Consider the following 18,466-nt stretch of genomic DNA (forward strand, 5'->3'; position numbering starts at 1 on the left):
TCAGCAGTTGAAGGTGCTGCAGGCTTGCCTACTCGGAAGGTTTCTCAGGGCATATGCTGACTTAAAGAAGGTAAGGAATTGGATGGTAGAGGAGTAGAGTTTACACGACCCATTGTAGGTAGGAAGACTTAACGCAAGATTATTCCTTGTTATGTTCAACAGTTTAACAGAGGTGGAAGATGTCTTGGAGTTCAAAAAAGATCAATGCAGATTGCCTGAGTTACATTTAAGTCAATGGAATCCATCAGTGGGAGCCCTGAGAAGAGCACCAGGATGAAGAATTACATGGAAAAAAACATGAATAGGATTCCATTACATGCTTGGTGCATGCAAACTTTCACTGTGATTGGAAATGTAGTTGGGAGATTTTCAAAGATTGATTGGAATTGGAGAAATAGAACTTGGCAACTTGGGAGCAGGTAGACAAGGCAAGAATTTGTATCGAAATGGAAGATGTTTTTCAAACCCCATCTGGTATTATGTTATCTTCTGCACGTGAAGACTATTAATTAAAGTTATTGGTGGAAGGGAAAGACCAAACTGTGTTGAGTCTAAGTCTCTAAGAAACTTCAAAGAGAAAATATTAGAGTGGACATCTGATGCTGGAAGGTTGAGCAACGTAAGCTCATAGGGATCGGTATCTGAAGGTGTGATGGAGAAGATGAAGGGTGTATGAAAGGAGAAAGATGAAGAACTGGTTGGTGGAGAGAGAAAAATGTAAGTTAGGCATGGCTTTTTCCTGAAACTCTCCCAAACTTTTCAGGGATTCTCTTAAACTTACTCTTATTTTTCAACTTCTCAATCAAGAACCCCCCTTTCAACATTAGTGACTATGACAGAAATGGTCAACATGCACCATTAAAATTATTTAACGACAAAATTAACCCTGATCAATAAATCAACCTACTAACTAATTGTTTATGATAAAAATACCCCTGGTTCATTTCTTTCCACTATGTTATGTTCTCTCATTTCACAGCCCATCAATGGTTGAGTTCATCTTCTCATTTGTTCCTTAGAAAAAATAGGTTTTAATATTTGGCCTTCACCTCTAAATCAAGTGAATGGTTACAGGTATTTTGGTTTAAAGGCCAGAGATGAACAGAGGGTATTATGGTAATCTTGCAAAAACTGTTTTGTCTTTTAACAGAGAATGTCTGACCAGGGGGTTCCTGGAGGTATCTAAAAGTTGGGGTAAGTTTAAGAGGATCACAGAAAAGTTATGTGGAGTTTCAGATAAAAATCCTTTCAGCCAAAGAGTTACCCAGAAAAAAATGAAGGGAAATTGAAACATGTGGTTAAAGATTTAAATTAGGGTATGCTAAAGCAAAGTGTTAGATTGTTTTCAAAAAAGGTATGCCACCTTAAGAAAAAGGTGAGATATTTTAGTTACTCAAGAAATTTCAGAACTTAGATCAAATGGATTATGAAGAGGGATGGTAAGAGTTGAAACTACATCTGCTGCGACCATGGTCACAGCACTCCCTTGCAACCCCCCAATGAAACACAGGCATGCCAGAAATTGAAATTAAAAAGCACTTCATGTGATGTTTCGAATTTATTTCCATTGCTGACCTATCTTTGTTTCATGGGGAGGGAGATGCTGCAACCAAAGTCACAGCAGGTGCTTTCATAAGGGTTGGGTCAGGATGTAAAGTAGATCAGATGGCAGACACATGGAAGACTCATTTAAGTAGTTGTGTTGGCTTGCATAAAGGGCCAGCGAAAAAGTCTCTTTACAGGTCAAGAGAGAAGTTTAGTGTCAGTACAATGGGGTCAGTCAAAAGAAGAAAGTTAGTGTGGGGCCCACCACTTAAAAAGAAAAGTAAGAGATTGAAGGAGAGCAGGACAGGACATTATTTAAAAGTTAAAGCTGTGAGGGATAAAAAAAGGAATTTTATTCAAAAAAAAAAAAAAGTGGTGAGACAGAGAAGATGAGGCTACTGGAAGTCAAGAGGTTTTAGAGAAAAGGAGAAAGCCAGGGAAGAGAAGGAGAAATAGGAGTCAGTGGTTACTATGTTTGATCAAGTAACCAAGATTTGGGACACAACAGTAGTAGATGACGATGGCAATCCAATAAAGGAGTCACCCGATCATAACTTGCTTGAAGAAAGTCAAAATGTAAGTTCAAACAAAATGATCTCAGTGGATACTTGTCTTGAGCCTCAGTTGAAGTCTTTTGAGGAGAATTGACAGCAGTATCAAGGGAGACTAATATCAATGTCCAGTGGTCCAAGGTTGATCTCACCAATGATGCAGCTCATTTGGATGCCTTCCATGATGAGGGCAAGGTGGCATCGGTGGCTGAATCTGGTAGACTTAATGAGAAACAGTTGTTGAGGCTACTTATGTGTCACTGGTTTGTGTGGAGGATTTATAACTGGCTTTTTCTGTGCCACTATGCTAGAAGGTACAAACTGCAGAAGTCAATCATTTAGCTAAGAAACTGGTTGAGAATGGTGAGGTTTCACCTCATTCTTTGGAGATCGGTAGGAGTGGTCCAGAGGACATTGATGAAAATGAAGGTATGGTCCGTATGGATGACACCTCCAAGAGTCATAATTCAGACATATATTGAAGACAGGGAGAAGACCAAATTCATAAGAGGATTGCAGTTAGTAAAAATGAAGTTACTAAAGAGCCTAGAAGAAGAGACAAAAACACTCTCATCGAGAAGACCAAAATAAACAAATAATTTTCGTTTAGTTAATGTAACTAAGAATTTTGCCAGTTGAAAATGGTCTTTAGGGGGCAGGCCCATAATAAGTTTAAAAGGATTCATACAAGAAAGGGTGTGAAGGACAAAGCCTGAAATTATAAGGTTGTTGGCAAAGGTTTGACATCTGATCAGATGCAACAATATTCTGATAATGTGTCTATGTGATCGACTTCAAAGCTCTCTGTGGCAAATTCTAATAAGACATTTCTAGAATAAGCAGGGAAAGAATATAAATAAGTAGAGGAAGCTTCCTAGATGCAAGAAGAAGACGAGGAGAATTTTGACCAAGTTAATCATATAGAGAAAAACATCGACTTAAAATGGTTATTGATTAGGTAGTTCAAATAAGTAAAACATTAGATCCCTTTTTCTTGAGTGCTAAAGAGTTCGCAAGAAAGTCTTTTATGGGTTGGGGAAAAGGGTGAAAGATCTGGAGTTGGGTGTGTGGATTCATTAGTTGGAGTACTGTGCTGTGAAGGCTGATATGGGCTGCTCTTGCAGGTCACCAGAGACTTCACTTCATGCTGTTTGAGATCTAAGCTTTGGTAATGGGGATGATTGTTTTGGGTGTTTCTAAATGAGGGGTGTCGGTTTTGTTTTGTTTTGTTTTTGGCTACAGTTGCTTCTTCTCTCAGGTGATTTCTTTATCAACTTTTCTTGTATCTTTTTCCTTTTCTAATGAAACTTTCTATTTATTATCAAAATAAATTACATGCTTATGTGATTTATCCTCCCCTTTTCATAGGATAAGTAAAAAGTTTTCCCTGAAATTAAGAATGAAAGACATGCACAAAAGAAGTATTCTTGTATTTGCTTTTATTCATGTATGATTGTATGCACACGATATTTAATAGATAAATATACATGAGAACACTATTTAAATTGACCTCAGAAAGGATAATGAGCAATACTACTTACAGATTGGTAAGGTAGAAAACATTATATTTACTTACATATTTAAAACATGTTTTTATATGTAGTTTAATAGTTTATACTTATTTGTTTGTGCTAAATTAATGTCTAAATACTAGTTAGCCTTTTATGAATGTAAATACTTGTATGCCTAGCATTTACAACAGTTATGTATACATATCTATGAAATTTCATATGAAAGTAGAATAGTTAGCCAACTTTTTTAAAAAAATCTAGCAACCATCTGTAGCCATGCTTAAAATTGAATATGGAACAGCATAGACTTGAATTCCAAGCTCAACCGAGAATAGGACAACACTTACATTAGAAAAATATAACATTGATAAGATAGCACTTGATAAAACTAAAATTAGGAGCATTAAACCTCTTATTTATTGGCTGATTTTTTGGAGGGATTATAGTTGAGTCCAATATGAGGTGAATCAAGATCATTTGTGACATCTGAAACCTGTTCACTCACCACTTAACAATGAGGTAATCAAAAGTTTTGTTGGTATGAAATGAAAAGGATGAACATAGAAAAAGACAGTAGCTTTACAATAAACCACCATCTATGGACAAAGTGTCCTTCCAATTAAAAGCAAATCTCTACTGTGTAAATACCTGAAATCTCTAAGAACATAAAATCAATCCATAAGCAAGCTATACATATCAGCACATAATTGGGGAAACCTTCTCCTTACCTTCAAAAATCCTTCGGTTTCTTTCTTTCCAAATGCACCATAAGCAAGATACCTCATCCCTTCCCCTTAGATTGTAAACTTTCTGGTATTACCCCTTAGATTGTAAATTTGCCATACTACATTAGGGATCACACTACACATGGACCCCAGCAGGATGGTTTTAAAAGCAAAGCAGCAATCAAAATAAACTAACACTCAGCAAGAAAAGCATAAAAAATAGAAGGGAAATGGCCATCCTGTCAATCACAACCACGTGCACGGTCTACGACACTTGGAACCACAAATATGTCAACTAGTGTAATGGCCACCACATCTTTTAAACAGCTATATATGCTACTTTTTCTTTTTGTTTTTTATCAGCAACACACCAAAGGGACTTCATTTATATGATTTAATGGTAGAATTAACCCCATTTAAGCAAAGAAAGAAAAGCAATACAAGATAATATCCCCAGCACAAACTCCTACATAAACTCAGAGAAAAAAAAATAGAAAAGAGTAGCACAATCAGCCCAAATCCAAAACCTCCCAAATAAAGACACTCTCTACCCACTCCCACTAAGGCATTTAAAAAACTTGTAATCCCATTGAACAAGCTATTGATTCTGTACATCAAGGACCTAATCTCTCTAATGGTGCACCTATGTATTCAAAGTCCATCCTCAGCTGATTGCTTCCACCTGGTTATGACTTCAAAGACCCTTTTGACTGGTATATTATCTAAATCCCAGGCAAAACCCAGTTTTAAGACTTGAAGAATAAAATTCACTTCTGCTCTTATTGCACCGATTTCACCTATATGCCATGAATATTATAAATGATGTTTCCATTTGTTCTTACAGACACACCCAGAAGGGAGCCTGGATTGCCCCTGGAATGGCCATCAATGTTTAACATGATTCTTCCGGCCACAGTATGGAACTCTTCTCTTGTAAGCACCCAATATTCTTTTATAGTTTAAATTTCAAGTATTTCGATGTTCCCAAACACTCTGAAAATTGCGGCCTTTGTGCATCTCCAAAGGAACTTCAATCTTTTTTTATGGGAAGATTTATTGTTAATGATTCCAAAGGAACTTCCATCTACATATACAGAAGATCAGTAAAATATTCAACAAAAAGGGTTTATTGTAAACCTTTTCAGTGTCAACAAATTTGCAAGAGATACAGTCAAAAGATCTGAAGGTTTCCTTCCATTCTGCAACCAGACCTCTTGCTTCCCACTCATGGACTAGATTCATTACATTATTATCACTGACATTAAAGAAAGGAGCACCATGGTCGAAGAAGAGTTCCTTCCCATCTTCCGTAGTTTCTCTAATATGAAATACAGAGAGAAATCAAAATAGGCAAGAAAATAGGCAAAGCTAACTACGAAATCTAAATTTTAAGATAATAAACGATTGCAAAGCATTAGATGTCAGAAACTCAACATAAACATCATTATAATTATGTTAATATTTTAGTAAAACAAATACAAGCCATCGAATAAAACATTTTAAATTAAATGTGTCATAAAAATAATTAAGAGGCAAATCTCCTATCAAAAGTAACAAGGAAAAAAGATAACGAAATAATGAACCTCCTAAGCTGAAAGAAATTTACAGAAAATGAAATTCAAGAGAGAAAATGGATTACAAATAAACCCAGCTCGCTTAAAAAGAAAAAAATGGCAGATCCCACCGAAACAAACGAAAGAAAGATCCCCCTACATCCCACCAAAAGTAAAATAAATAATAAAAATAACTAATATAAAATAATAAAACCCAGAAATTAGAAATAATAAAATTAAAAGAAAACACAAAGTTACCTCCTTTGGGACATTCTGCCACCGGGGCCTCTTCCGGACTCAAACACAGTGACGGATACGCCATTTCTGGCCAGAACAGAAGCACATACGGCGCCGGATACTGGCACCCACACAAATTATCACTTAATTAGTTAATTAATTAAAAAAAAAGAACCTACTGTAGAAGGTATGCACGGGACGCATATCCACTTCCATTTTAGCTTTCCATACATCAGAAATAAGTTGGATACGAAGTTGAAGAAATCCTTACTTCCACACCCCAACACGGCAACCTTGTTAACGACACTTTTCATGTCTCCTCCAGATCGAGTTGCAGAAATGGCAAAGCTCCGGAACAAGGAACTATGAGGCTCTTTGAAGATGAGATACTCATGCACACGATGAGGTCGGTGGCAGTTGAGGGTCGAAGTCAAAAGGGATGAAAGCCATAAAGGCAATAACCGTCCAATTTCACTGAGTTGGGCTTCCGTTGGCGTTTATGGATGGGGCGTTTATTTGTAATTTTTGACTTTAAAACTTTATTTATATATTTTCACTTTAAACATTTGTATTGTTTTTGTTGTTTAATTGGACTTTTTTTTTTTATTCTCTATCTCATATTAATACCCATGCAACATTAACATTTGATTTTTTGAATTTGATGTTTCCCCAAATGCTAGGTGTACAAAAATCAAAATATTTCAGTTTTTTATCATTTATTTGATAAATAGTGAAACCAAACATTTGTTTTATTTTACTTTATTTGCAATAAACACTAACACCTATGTGCTACTGATGTGGTGTCATTTTTTCAATAAATGTCCACGGAATCAAACACAACCTCAATGGTTTTAAAAATTGACCCAGAAAATGGAACCACTTTGGTCACCGATTTTGGTCAACAGTTCAACCATTCGGGTCGATATATATGGTGGGTTTTGTAAATTCTAGACTCTACCCGCCTCCCTAAACCTTCCAATCCATATTTGCTCCAAAATCTATATTGGGTTGGATTTTGAGAATCCAAACTCTCCCCACACATAGAAATACAAAACCCTCCCCGCATTTAAGGATAACGCATGTTGAGTTTAGAATTCGCATCTAATTTTCTCTTACTTATTTTTATATTTAAATAATAAATAAGTAAAATAATAAGAGCAACAAAATTTTCAATTATTTAATTAAGACTTGTAAAAAACACATTATCAATTATCTTTCATATATATATAATTTATTATTAAGTTCAACACTTAATAGATAAAGTTCATATGCTTTCCAACAATATGAGCGAGGAGGATGGGGTTTAGCCCAATACCCTATCCATGCTTGTACGGATTATAAAAATCCAAAATCCCTCCTTTAAGCAAAATAAAAAAAAAATACCCCCACGAAGACAATATGACCAGAGGGGTGGGTATACCAGGTCCGGATGTAGTAGGCACGTTAGGTAATTAATGAGTAAGCACCTTAATAGCTGTGTCACTCCTGTCCCATCTAACGTTTCTTTCATCCAAATGTTTTTATTCCCTTACATATGAATTATCTATTATTTTATTATTTCTATCAAAATAATTAAAAATAAAAATTAGTGAAAAAGTAAAACATCGTATCTTTCTCCAAGATTTTTGGGTCGTCATCGTCAAAGTAGATTAGAACAGAGAATTTCATCGAGAGATATTTTTTGGGTCATCATCGTCATCGTCAAGATAATAACTGAGTTTTGGTTTGGATGTAGAGTAAGTCATGGTACAGATAATTGGGTCTCAAGGGATATTTTTCTGGAGCGACAAAGAACATGGGGTTGGTGGGTTTTCTGCTATAGATGGCTTTAATAAAAAACATTGTTGATACAGGCGATGTTGTTGATGGGTTTAAATCTTCAGGAACTGACCCAAAGCATATTAAATTAATGGAATTCGATCAACAATAGCGTGGATCACTTGACCTGTCGAATGTCTCTCACCAAGTTAGCCCTCTTGGATTGAAACTGAGTAAGACTGCGTCATTACCACTACAGAGTAAGACTGTATCAGCAAAGTGCGATTCTGCTCTATCCACTACCACTTTGAATATAACCATATGCTCAAGGATACAAGGATGATTACAGATCAACTTGTTACACAACTAGTTGCAGAAAAAATGAAGGATTCAAATTTCCCAACATCCTTTATCAGAATCGGCAATTGGGAGAGAATGTCGAAATACGAAGGTGATTTGGTAGCGAAATGTTACTATGGAAAACGAAAACTGGTGTGGGAAGTGTTGGAAAATGGGCTAAAGAGCAAGATTGAGATCCAATGGGCGGAGATTTCTGTGATCAGAGCAGTCTTTTGTGAGAAACAGCCCGGGGTTAGAAATTGAGTTGAATCATCCCCCACTCTTCTTCAAGGAAACAAATCCTCAGCCTCGAAAGCATACTCTTTGGCAGCATGCTTCGGATTTTACTAGAGGCCAAGCACCAATATTCAAGAGGCACTTTCTCCAATTCCCTGAAGGAACTCTTGAGAAGCACTATGAGAAGATTCTACAATGCGATAATCGTTTGCTCATGTTGAGCCAGAGACCATTCCCTGATTTTAATAGTCCTTACTTTCAATGACATCTGTATGGACTTGAGGACTTCTCCCACGAATTCAATGTGCCACAACCGGAAATACCACCCCAATTTCAGTTTTCCCATTTGGGTTTCCAGAGGCCCGATTCAGCCCCTCTTCAATCTGTTGAGAATATCCAGCCAATAAACAGACTGCCCGTCGGTGCCTTTGGTTCAACTTCACCATTGTCGGTTATGGAATTCCCACCCATGGAAGACAAAGGATATAACCATAGCCGGAGTTCCAATTGGGGACAAATAACAGACGTTGTTGAGAGCATTCAGACAAGAAAAGTGGATCCATTGTATTCACCTTTCTCTCGACAGGGTTCTCATCACCTACTGACTGAATCGGAACAACCTCCTATAGATAACTGGTCACTCAAGGAGGTAGCCGATCAGTTGCTGAATGACTCACAGACAGTGGTGTTCTCCGACGAGTTCTCCAACCTTCTGCCGTTTTGGGTTCTCCCACCTCTGGACCTTCAAAGGTTTTCCTTTTTCAGTTTTTTATTTTTAATTATTTTGATAAAAATAATAAAATAATAGATAATTCTTGCCTAACGGAACAAAAACGTTTGGATGAAAGACACATTAGCTGGGACAAGTGTCACACAGCTATTAGGTGTTCACTCATTGTGTTTATCTAACGTGTCTACTACATCCAGACCCGGGTATACCCACTAGGTAGGGTGGAAATTGCCATCCGTAATCATGGTGGTCTCTTTACAAGCAAGGCTACCTTCCATCAAACATTAGAATCCCTTAACGTTAAATAAGACCCTTTTAATATAGACATTTGTCACTAAAGTGTTGTTTGGCATCAATGTTGATTCTTCCTTACCATTTTTTAAAAGATAAGTGAACTTTGTTCTTTGGTAGCATTTTTGAGAAGTCAGCTTTGAGTTTGTTGGTACTAATTCTCAAGGGCCGATTATTGTTGCATTGGAGTTATTATTCAATGTCACGTCGGATGCCATGTCATCCTCAATAAATCAAAAATCAATAGGAAATAAGGGAATCACCGAATGGTAATCCCTGAAAAAGGACCAGTTTTAAGAATTGATTTTTGGTCAATTTCCCAAAATTCACCAAAATCAGCCAACCAAACAGAAATTGCAACACTAATTCTTCTAGTGATGACATAGCTCCAACACGGTAATGATTTTCGGGAAATTGGTGTCAATGTCAAACATTAACTATATCACATTATATCAAGTATTGAATTGAATACATGGCTACACATGTTTAGGTTCCATTTGGGAAAGTGCAAATACAAGTATGTAAGGCTGTGTTTGGAAACGATGCAAATAAGTGTGAATGCAAATATGTAGAGTGTAAAATGGTCCATATAAATTGCATAGTTGGGTTAGCTTTGCATTGACAAATTAACTTTATTATCAAATAGACTTTTAGTTGTAATGGATGCAAACACGAATTCCAATAAAGCATATGCTTTTTTTATCAAAAGCCCACTTGAATTCAAATTTACTTATTTTTTTATTGTTGTACTTTTACATCTTATTATCAATGTAAATATGCATTTGTCTGTCATTTGTCAATACATAAATGTAATGTTGCCGACAAAAGTGAACCAAAGTGCAAATTTACCATGAACCAGGATTTACACTCCATTTGCATCGTTTCCAAACACAGCCTAAAGTACATATTGATCCATGCAAACGCAAAGTTGGTTTACTTTTGCATTGATAAATTTACTTTCTTGAAAAATGATATTTGGTTGTAATGACTGCAAATACGAAGAAATATACCTTTTTAACATTGATCAACTTTGCTTTCATTTTGGATGCAAACATGCCTTGAATATTTGTGAAAGTTGACACTTTTATTACATAAATGCACTCTTACCAAACACCAACAAAACCAAATTCAATATATGCATTGAACTTGCGTTTGTAGTCTTCTCAAATGGAGAGTTACAAGGTTCAATAATATGTTGGGGAAAACCCCTTTGCCATGAGTAGACTTGTTCATGGGCTAGGTAGCCAAACGAGCCGACTTATTCATGGTCAGGCTTGGACAAGATTTTCGGCTCGTTGGTTCAGGCTCAAGCCTAAAACACTAAGCCTAACTTTTTTTTAGGCCAGGCTCAAGATTTCTCAAAAAATGTCCAACCTGAGCTTAAGCCCAACCTGATACAAAACTATAATTCTAAAATATACTAAAAGATCTTGAGCTTGACTTTTTTTTATTTTTATTCAACAAGAAAACCAATTTACTTATATTAAACGACCTCGAAACCCAAAAATACTAAAAGATCTCACTATGACTTGAAAAAGAAAACTAGAATATGAACAAAAAATAATTCTAAATAAATCTTAGAGACAAGTGAGAGTGTCTCATTATAGTCTACTCCCTTTTGAGTATTATGCCCTTTGGCCACTAATTTGGCCTTATACCACTCAACTTAACCAATAAGAGTTCTCTTTGTTTTAAATATCCATTTGCATGCAATAGTTTTGGCACCTATTAACAATGGAACAAGGTCCTAAACACCATTGGTGGCCACAGAGTTAATCTCACTCTTCATGGTATTTAGCTAAAGGGTGAAGTTAGAACTATGCATGGCATTACTGAATATAATAGGGTCTTCTTGGAGACATAGTCTGAGGATGTGATGCTACATCCAATCCTATTGGATCTTCTTAGTACAAATGGGGCTTTTTGCACCTTGGCCCAACTTTTAGGCTCAGGTTGTATAGGGGCAATAATAGGTAATTCTGTTGCCATATAGAGCAAACATTTATTTTGTACAACTTATTTATTTTGTATTCATATTATCTTTCCATAAGTAGGTTGTATAGCTGTAGGTAGAGATAAATCAGCCTTTAATGTATAGCTGTAGGTAGAGATAAATCAGCCTTAAATCTCTGTAAATCAGCCTTTAATTATTGTATATTCAGTTATATATTCAAGAAAATCAGAATGAAAAGGCATTGAGCCATTCAATAAAAAATTCTTTCAAAGCAAAAGTTATCATGGTATCAGAGCGCTTGTCTTAGAGTTTTGGAATTTCTAGTTATTCTTGGGTGTTAGAACTTTAGGCCGCTATAGATTGCAAGTTCCATCTGTGTGATTTTTTTCAGAAAGCTCACGTATTTTGGTAATTTTTTTCCCACTCATATTTTGGGTTGTTTATCTCTCTATATTTGTCTTGTTTTTTGCTGAAAATGACTAGTAACTACTCTAAATTTTGTGTTAAATTTACTGGAAAAGAGTTATGGGGACATATTGATGGTACTATTCGAGCTCTAGCAGATGCTACTCAATTGGCTCAATGGAAGATCAAAGATGCTAGGGTGATGTCTTGGATTACCGGGTCATGTGATTCTCAAATTGTTCTTAATTTACGCCCCTATAGAAGTGCTCAAACCATGTGGGAATATTTGAAAAAGCTTTATAATCAAACAAATTCAGCCAGGAGATTTCAATTGGAGTGTGAAATTGCAAATTATACACAGGGGAGTCTCTCTATTCAGGATTACTACTCTGGTTTTCAAAATTTATGGGCTGAATTTTCTGATATAGTGTGTGCTGCAGTGTCTAAAGATTCTCTTGCTGATGTATTGGCTGTTCATGAGATTAGCAAGCGCGATCAGTTTTTGATGAAGTTACGATCAGATTTTGAAAATGCTCGTTCTAATTTGATGAATCGTCATCCTCCTCTTACCTTGGATGTGTGTTTCAGTGAATTGCTTCGTGAGGAACAATGTCTTCTTACACAAACCACTCTTGAACAGGAGAAAATGACTACAACACACATGGCATTTTTGGCTCACGAAAAAAGCAAGGGTAAAGATATGAGTAAGGTTCAATGTTTTAGTTGCAAGAATTATGGGCATATTGCTGCAAATTGTACTCATAAATTTTACAATTATTGCAAAAAGCATGGGCACATCATCAAAGATTGTTTAACTCGCCCTCAAAATCGTCAAAACACTGTTTTTCAAGCAACAGTTGGCAATTCTTCTACGGATTAGATTTAAACTGGGTCCTCAACTATGTCAGCAGTCAACCAAAATGCTCAATCCTCTATTATTTCTCCTGAAATGGTGCAACAAATGATAGTTTCAGCCCTCTCAGCTCTGAGACTCCAAGATAATGGTAATTCTTTATCTAAGTCTTGGCTTGTTGATTCTGCCGCATCAAATCACATGACTAGTTCTGCTAATTTGCTACAAAATGTCCGGTCCTATCCAGGTTCAGAAAATATTCAAGTTGCTAATGGAAATCATTTGCCCATTACTGGTGTTGGTGATATTACTCCGGTTTTCAACAATGCTTTTATATCACCTAGACTTTCTGATAATCTTCTTTCATTTGGCCAATTAGTAGAAAATAACTATAATGTCCATTTTTCTCGTAATGGTTGTTGTGTGCAGGATCAGGAATCAGGGACGATGATCGCGAAGGGGCCTAAAGTCGGATGTTTATTTCCTCTGCATATTTCCATTCCTAGTAATGTTCCTTTAGCATGTTCTGCTGTTATTAATAAAAATGAGGTGCGGCATAAACGTTTGGGACACCCCAATTCTACTATATTGTCTTATTTGTTGAATTCTGGTTTATTAGGCAATAATAATAAACTTTCAAGCCTTTCTTTTGATTGTTCAACTTGTAAATTGGGAAAAAGTAAAATTCTTCCTTTTCCTCTTGCCAGTAGTTGTGCAGATAAATGCTTTGATATTATTCATAGTGATGTATGGGGGATTACACCCGTTATTTCTCATGCACATTATAAGTATTTTGTGACATTTATTGATGACTATAGTCGATTTACTTGGATTTATTTTCTTCGTTCCAAATCCGATGTTTTTTCGGTCTTCAAGACTTTTGTTGCGCATGTTGAAACTCAATTTTCTACTATTATCAAAGTTCTTCGATCTGATTCTAGTGGAGAATACATGTCTCATGCACTTCATGATTTTTTAAATGAAAAAGGTATTCTCTCACAACATTCTTGTTCGCACACACCTCAACAAAATGGTGTGGCAGAGAGAAAGAATCGTCATCTCTTAGAAGTTGTTCGTACTTTGCTACTTGAGTCTTCCGTTCCCCCTCAGTTTTGGGTAGAAGCTTTATCTACAGCAGTTTATCTTATTAATAAACTGCCTTCTCAAACTCTAAACCTTGAGTCTCCTTATTTTCATCTTTATCAACAACATCCTCAGTATGGGCATTTACATACATTTGGTTGTGTTTGTTTCGTTCATTTGCCTTCTCTTGAACGTCATAAACTTTATACTCAATCTGTTAAATGTGCATTTATGGGATATAGTACAAATTATAAAGGTTTTGCTTGTTATGATTCTTCCTCTAAGAAGCTCCGTGTTTCTCACAATGTTGTTTTCTTTGGAAATCAGTTTTTCTTTCCAACTTGTGATAAGTCATTCTTCGATATTGCTATTCTTCCTAGTTTTGATGAATCGTCTTCTTCTCCTGAACGATTCAAGTCTGGATATGTGTATGAACGACGTCATTCACCACCACCCCTTCCGACTCCAGATCTGTCACCTGATCCTGCTCCGACTATCTTAAGACGCTCCACTAGAGTCTCCCGTCCTCCTAATTGGTATGGCTCCTATCATACATCCTTTAGTGCTGCTTTGTTCTCTGTTTCGGTTCCATCTTCTTACTCACAAGCAGTTAAGCATGAGTGTTGGCAGCAAGCAATGCAAGAAGAACTTCGAGCTCTTCAGGATAATCATACATGGGATATTGTTCCATGTCCATCCAAAGTTAAACCTATTGGGTGTAAGTGGGTTTACTCAGTGAAACTTCGCTCTAATGGGACTCTAGAGCGCTATAAGGCTAGGTTGGTTGCTCTTGGTAATCGATAGGAGTATGGGGTGGACTATGAGGAGACATATGCTCCTGTGGGTAAAATGACTACTGTGTGAACAATCCTTGTCATTGCCGCTTCACAGGGTTGGCCACTTAAACAAATGGATGTCAAAAATGCTTTTCTCCATGGTGATCTCGAAGAAGATATCTACATGACACCTCCTCTTGGTTTGTTTTCCTCTTCTACTTTGGAAGTTTGTAAGTTGAATCGCTCATTGTATGGCTTAAAACAAGCTCCCCGTGCATGGTTTGAGAAGTTCAGATCTACCTTGTTACAGTTTAAGTTTGTGCAAAGTCAATATGACTCTTCTCTATTCCTTCATAAAACTTCTATTGGAATTGTCCTTCTTTTGGTCTATGTTGATGACATGGTTATAACAGGAACGATTTCTTTATTGATTACTCAGCTTCAGCAGCATCTTCGAGAGTCATTTCATATGAAGGATCTTGGCCACCTTACATATTTCTTGGGATTGGAAGTTCAATCTAACTCCTCTGGTATATTTCTCAATCAGCATAAATATACTCAAGATTTAGTTGCATTGGCTGGTCTTCAGGATTCTTCATTGGTTGATACTCCTCTAGAAGTGAATGTCAAGTACCACTCGGATGAGGGAGAGCTACTTTCTGATCCATCTTTGTATCGACAACTAGTGGGCAGCTTAAACTACCTGACTATTACCAGACCTGACATCTCCTTTGCTGTCCAGCAAGTTAGTCAGTTTATGCACTCTCCCCGTCATCTTCACTTGGTTGCAGTTCGTCGCATCATAAAATATCTTCGGGGTACTCCATGTCATGGTTTATTTTTTCCCGCTGGGTCTTCTCTGTGCCTTAGTGCTTTTAGCGATGCCGATTGGGCTGGTTGCGCAAACACTCATCGCTCTGTTACAGGTTGGTGTATGTTTCTTGGGGATTCTTTGATATCGTGGAAGAGTAAGAAACAAGATCGGGTCTCTAAATCTTTTATTGAATCTGAATATCGGGCTATGTCTGCTGCCTGCTCTGAGATTACTTGGCTTCGAGGATTGTTGACTGAGATTGGATTTCCTCAATCTAATCCCACTCCTCTACATGCAGATAATATCAGTGATACTCAAATTGCTACTAATCTAGTCTACCATGAGCGCACCAAGCATATTGAAGTTGACTATCATTATATTCGAGATGTTGTAAATACTCGAGTTATTTATCTTCCACATGTTTCCACAGATTTGCAAATTGCCGATGTGTTTACCAAGTCTCTTACTCGACAGCGCCATCAATTTCTTATTGGCAAATTGATGCTTCTTGATCAACCAGCATCAATTTGAGGGGGGATGTTGCCATATAGAGCAAACATTTATTTTGTACAGCCAATTTATTTTGTATTCATATTATCTTTCCATAAGTAGATTGTATAGGTAGAGATAAATCAGCCTTAAAATCTCTGTAAATCAGCCTTTAATGTATAGCTGTAGGTAGAGATAAATCAACATTAAATCTCTGTAAAACAGCCTTTAATTACTGTATATTCAGCTATATATTCAAGGAAATCAGAATGAAAAGGCATTGAGCCATTCAATAAAAAAATCTTTCAAAGCAAAAATTATCAAATTCAACCATGATAGGTTCTTCTATTGTAACTTGTTGTTCTTCTTGTCCTACTTTCTCATTCTTTAGGACACATGCAGAACAATATAAGAATATCAATACTTAGATTAACTTCTTAGAATTCAAGGTTTCTTGAAGTCCTACTCCCACTTACTAAATCATCCTATAGGAACATTGCATTTCTTGTCTTTATAATCTTTCGGGAGGTATTTGGATAATAAAAATTATATCATTTAAATATCTCAACATACCCTACAAAATGGCCATTGATGGCTCTAGGGTCCAATTTCCTTAGTTAAGAGTTATACACCCTCACTTTTACATTACAACCCCATATGTGTACATGATTTAAACTAGATTTTTTAAACCTATAACTTATAAGGAGATGTAGAGACTATCTTAGTAGGCACCTTATTCAAAATGTACACGGAAATCTTCAGGGCTTCACCCCATAAACTTGTGGGAAAAACAAAGTTGCTCCTCATACTTCTCACCATTTCCATAAGTGTCAAGTTTCTCCTGTTTGCAACTCCTTTTTGATCTGGAGAATGAGGCACGGTGTATTGAGCAACAATACCTTGTTCTCTTATGAACAATGCAAAGGGTCTAGGTTTTTGACCCACTTCTACTTACCTAATATGGCACTCACACCCTTTATTAGACGACATAGCTTTAATTAGTTCTCCTATCTATTCTTTACTTCATTCTTAAAAACCTTTTTATTTTGCCCCAAAATTTACTCCCAGTGGAGGGGTGGCCACCATTTGATTTTTATTAATAATGTGAAAGAGATAATAACCAATGAGGGGGGCACGTAAAAGTCTTACCCCTCGACAAAAACTAGTTACACTGAGATCCAACCCTACTATAATGTAATTACAATTATGAATTTGGCTCAGTTTGGAAGGAGTACAAATGCAAATTTGTAGAGCGTAAAGCCTTGTATTTTGTATTAATTTGCATTTGTACTCCTTCCAAACTGAGCCAAAAAGAAAAAAAATGGGAGGATCTCAAAAGAAACTATCAACAACCTGAACCATCATCCTCGATAATCCCTTGAACCACTCATGCAAGCTCCTTCGAAGAATTGTATATACCATTTGGTTGGGAATTGCTAGCCAATTTAGAGAGCTAGTCAACTACCTTGTTGGCTTCCCTGAATAGATGTGCAATAACTATGTCCATCAACAAAAAAATATTGTTGCATTTGTGCTTTCTAGTACCACATTTTCTAAGGCAGAGAATAATTTCCTTTCACAATTTTAACTAAAATCTTTAAGTCTCTTTCCACTATTAGCTTAAGAATTCCTAATGATCTTGCCAATTCCACACCATCCATATATAAGAGCCTTGGTTTCGGCCATCAAATTGGTTCCAGATCCATAAGAATTGTAGAAGGCTGAAATACTATTGTTCTTGTCGTCCCTAATGATTCCACCTCCACCACTCGGGCCTGGGTTAGTCTTAGCTGATCCATCTACGCTTAATTTAAAATAACCCACGGGAATTGTTTGTATATGAACAGCTGTAGGTTGTTTCATAGTAGGATTAAAAACCTGGATTCCCAAATATGATAAGTCATGGGATTGCCAAGAATTAGATCTAGAAGTGACCTTAAACAGAGGATGAAACTCTTGAGTTCAGAGAACAAGTTTTCAAATAATCTGTTGAATACAACTATATTTTCTTTCCATTCTCCTTTTACAATGCTCATTCCAAATATCCCAAGGAATTATACAGTTTAAAGTATTAACACAAATCCCCCATTGGCTATTTGACTCAACCATTAGCCATTACTGAAGAAGAACCCGTATGGGATCTTCAGGGAAGAAATCTATTCCCAAAGTGTAGCTAAAGTGTTCCATAAACAAATGATCCCAGTCTCAACCTTTGAGTCCCTACAACTACATTTTGAAATGATAGGGATTCCCAAATGATGAAGATCACAAGCAACTCTAACCTTGGTGTTAAGCAATTTCCAAGTAAAGAAAGCTACTTTAATTGGAATCACATTATTCCAAACCGCTTTGTGCCAAGTCACTTTATGCATATGATGTCTTAACTGATTCCAAGCAGCTTTAGTGAAGAAATGCCTATCACTGTTATCCACCCAAATCACCTTATCTTTTTCATTGCTAATTTGAATGCCAGTAGATCGGATACCCAGAGATTGACATGGTCACCACGTATATAGTATAGATTGGATCCCCTTTAAATGCCAAACTCCTTCTTCATCTAATACATGGTACACCCAGAAATTGACATCCATATCTTCTAAGTCAACAGCCCCATC

At 36.5% G+C, this 18,466-nt stretch overlaps 1 protein-coding gene and 1 long non-coding RNA gene across 4 annotated transcripts in view; one reads left to right on the plus strand and one right to left on the minus strand.

Moving 5' to 3' along the window:
• LOC104598324 (FAD/NAD(P)-binding oxidoreductase family protein) overlaps positions 1-6,529 on the minus strand; it is a 59,954-nt gene extending 53,425 nt beyond the window's left edge. For all 3 annotated transcript variants that reach the window (XR_016078669.1, XM_010260344.3, XM_010260346.3), the window contains exons 1-3: positions 6,394-6,529; positions 6,144-6,243; positions 5,470-5,650 (exon numbers count right to left, since the gene is read on the minus strand). Coding sequence is in view for 2 of the 3 variants with exons in the window: in XM_010260344.3 (XP_010258646.1) it covers positions 5,470-5,650; positions 6,144-6,243; positions 6,394-6,436 (324 nt within the window). In the remaining variant the exon portion in view is untranslated. The remainder of the gene's footprint in view (positions 1-5,469; positions 5,651-6,143; positions 6,244-6,393) is intronic.
• The window catches only part of LOC104598323 (uncharacterized), a 59,894-nt gene extending 53,015 nt beyond the window's left edge, over positions 1-6,879 (plus strand). The window contains exons 2-3 of the long non-coding RNA XR_735358.3: positions 5,177-5,265; positions 6,448-6,879. This is a non-coding gene — a long non-coding RNA (uncharacterized LOC104598323). The remainder of the gene's footprint in view (positions 1-5,176; positions 5,266-6,447) is intronic.
• The last annotated feature ends 11,587 nt before the right edge of the window (positions 6,880-18,466 follow it).

Source organism: Nelumbo nucifera, chromosome 7 (genome assembly GCF_055504915.1).
Source record: "Nelumbo nucifera cultivar China Antique chromosome 7, China Antique-T2T, whole genome shotgun sequence".
Lineage (NCBI taxonomy): Eukaryota > Viridiplantae > Streptophyta > Magnoliopsida > Proteales > Nelumbonaceae > Nelumbo > Nelumbo nucifera.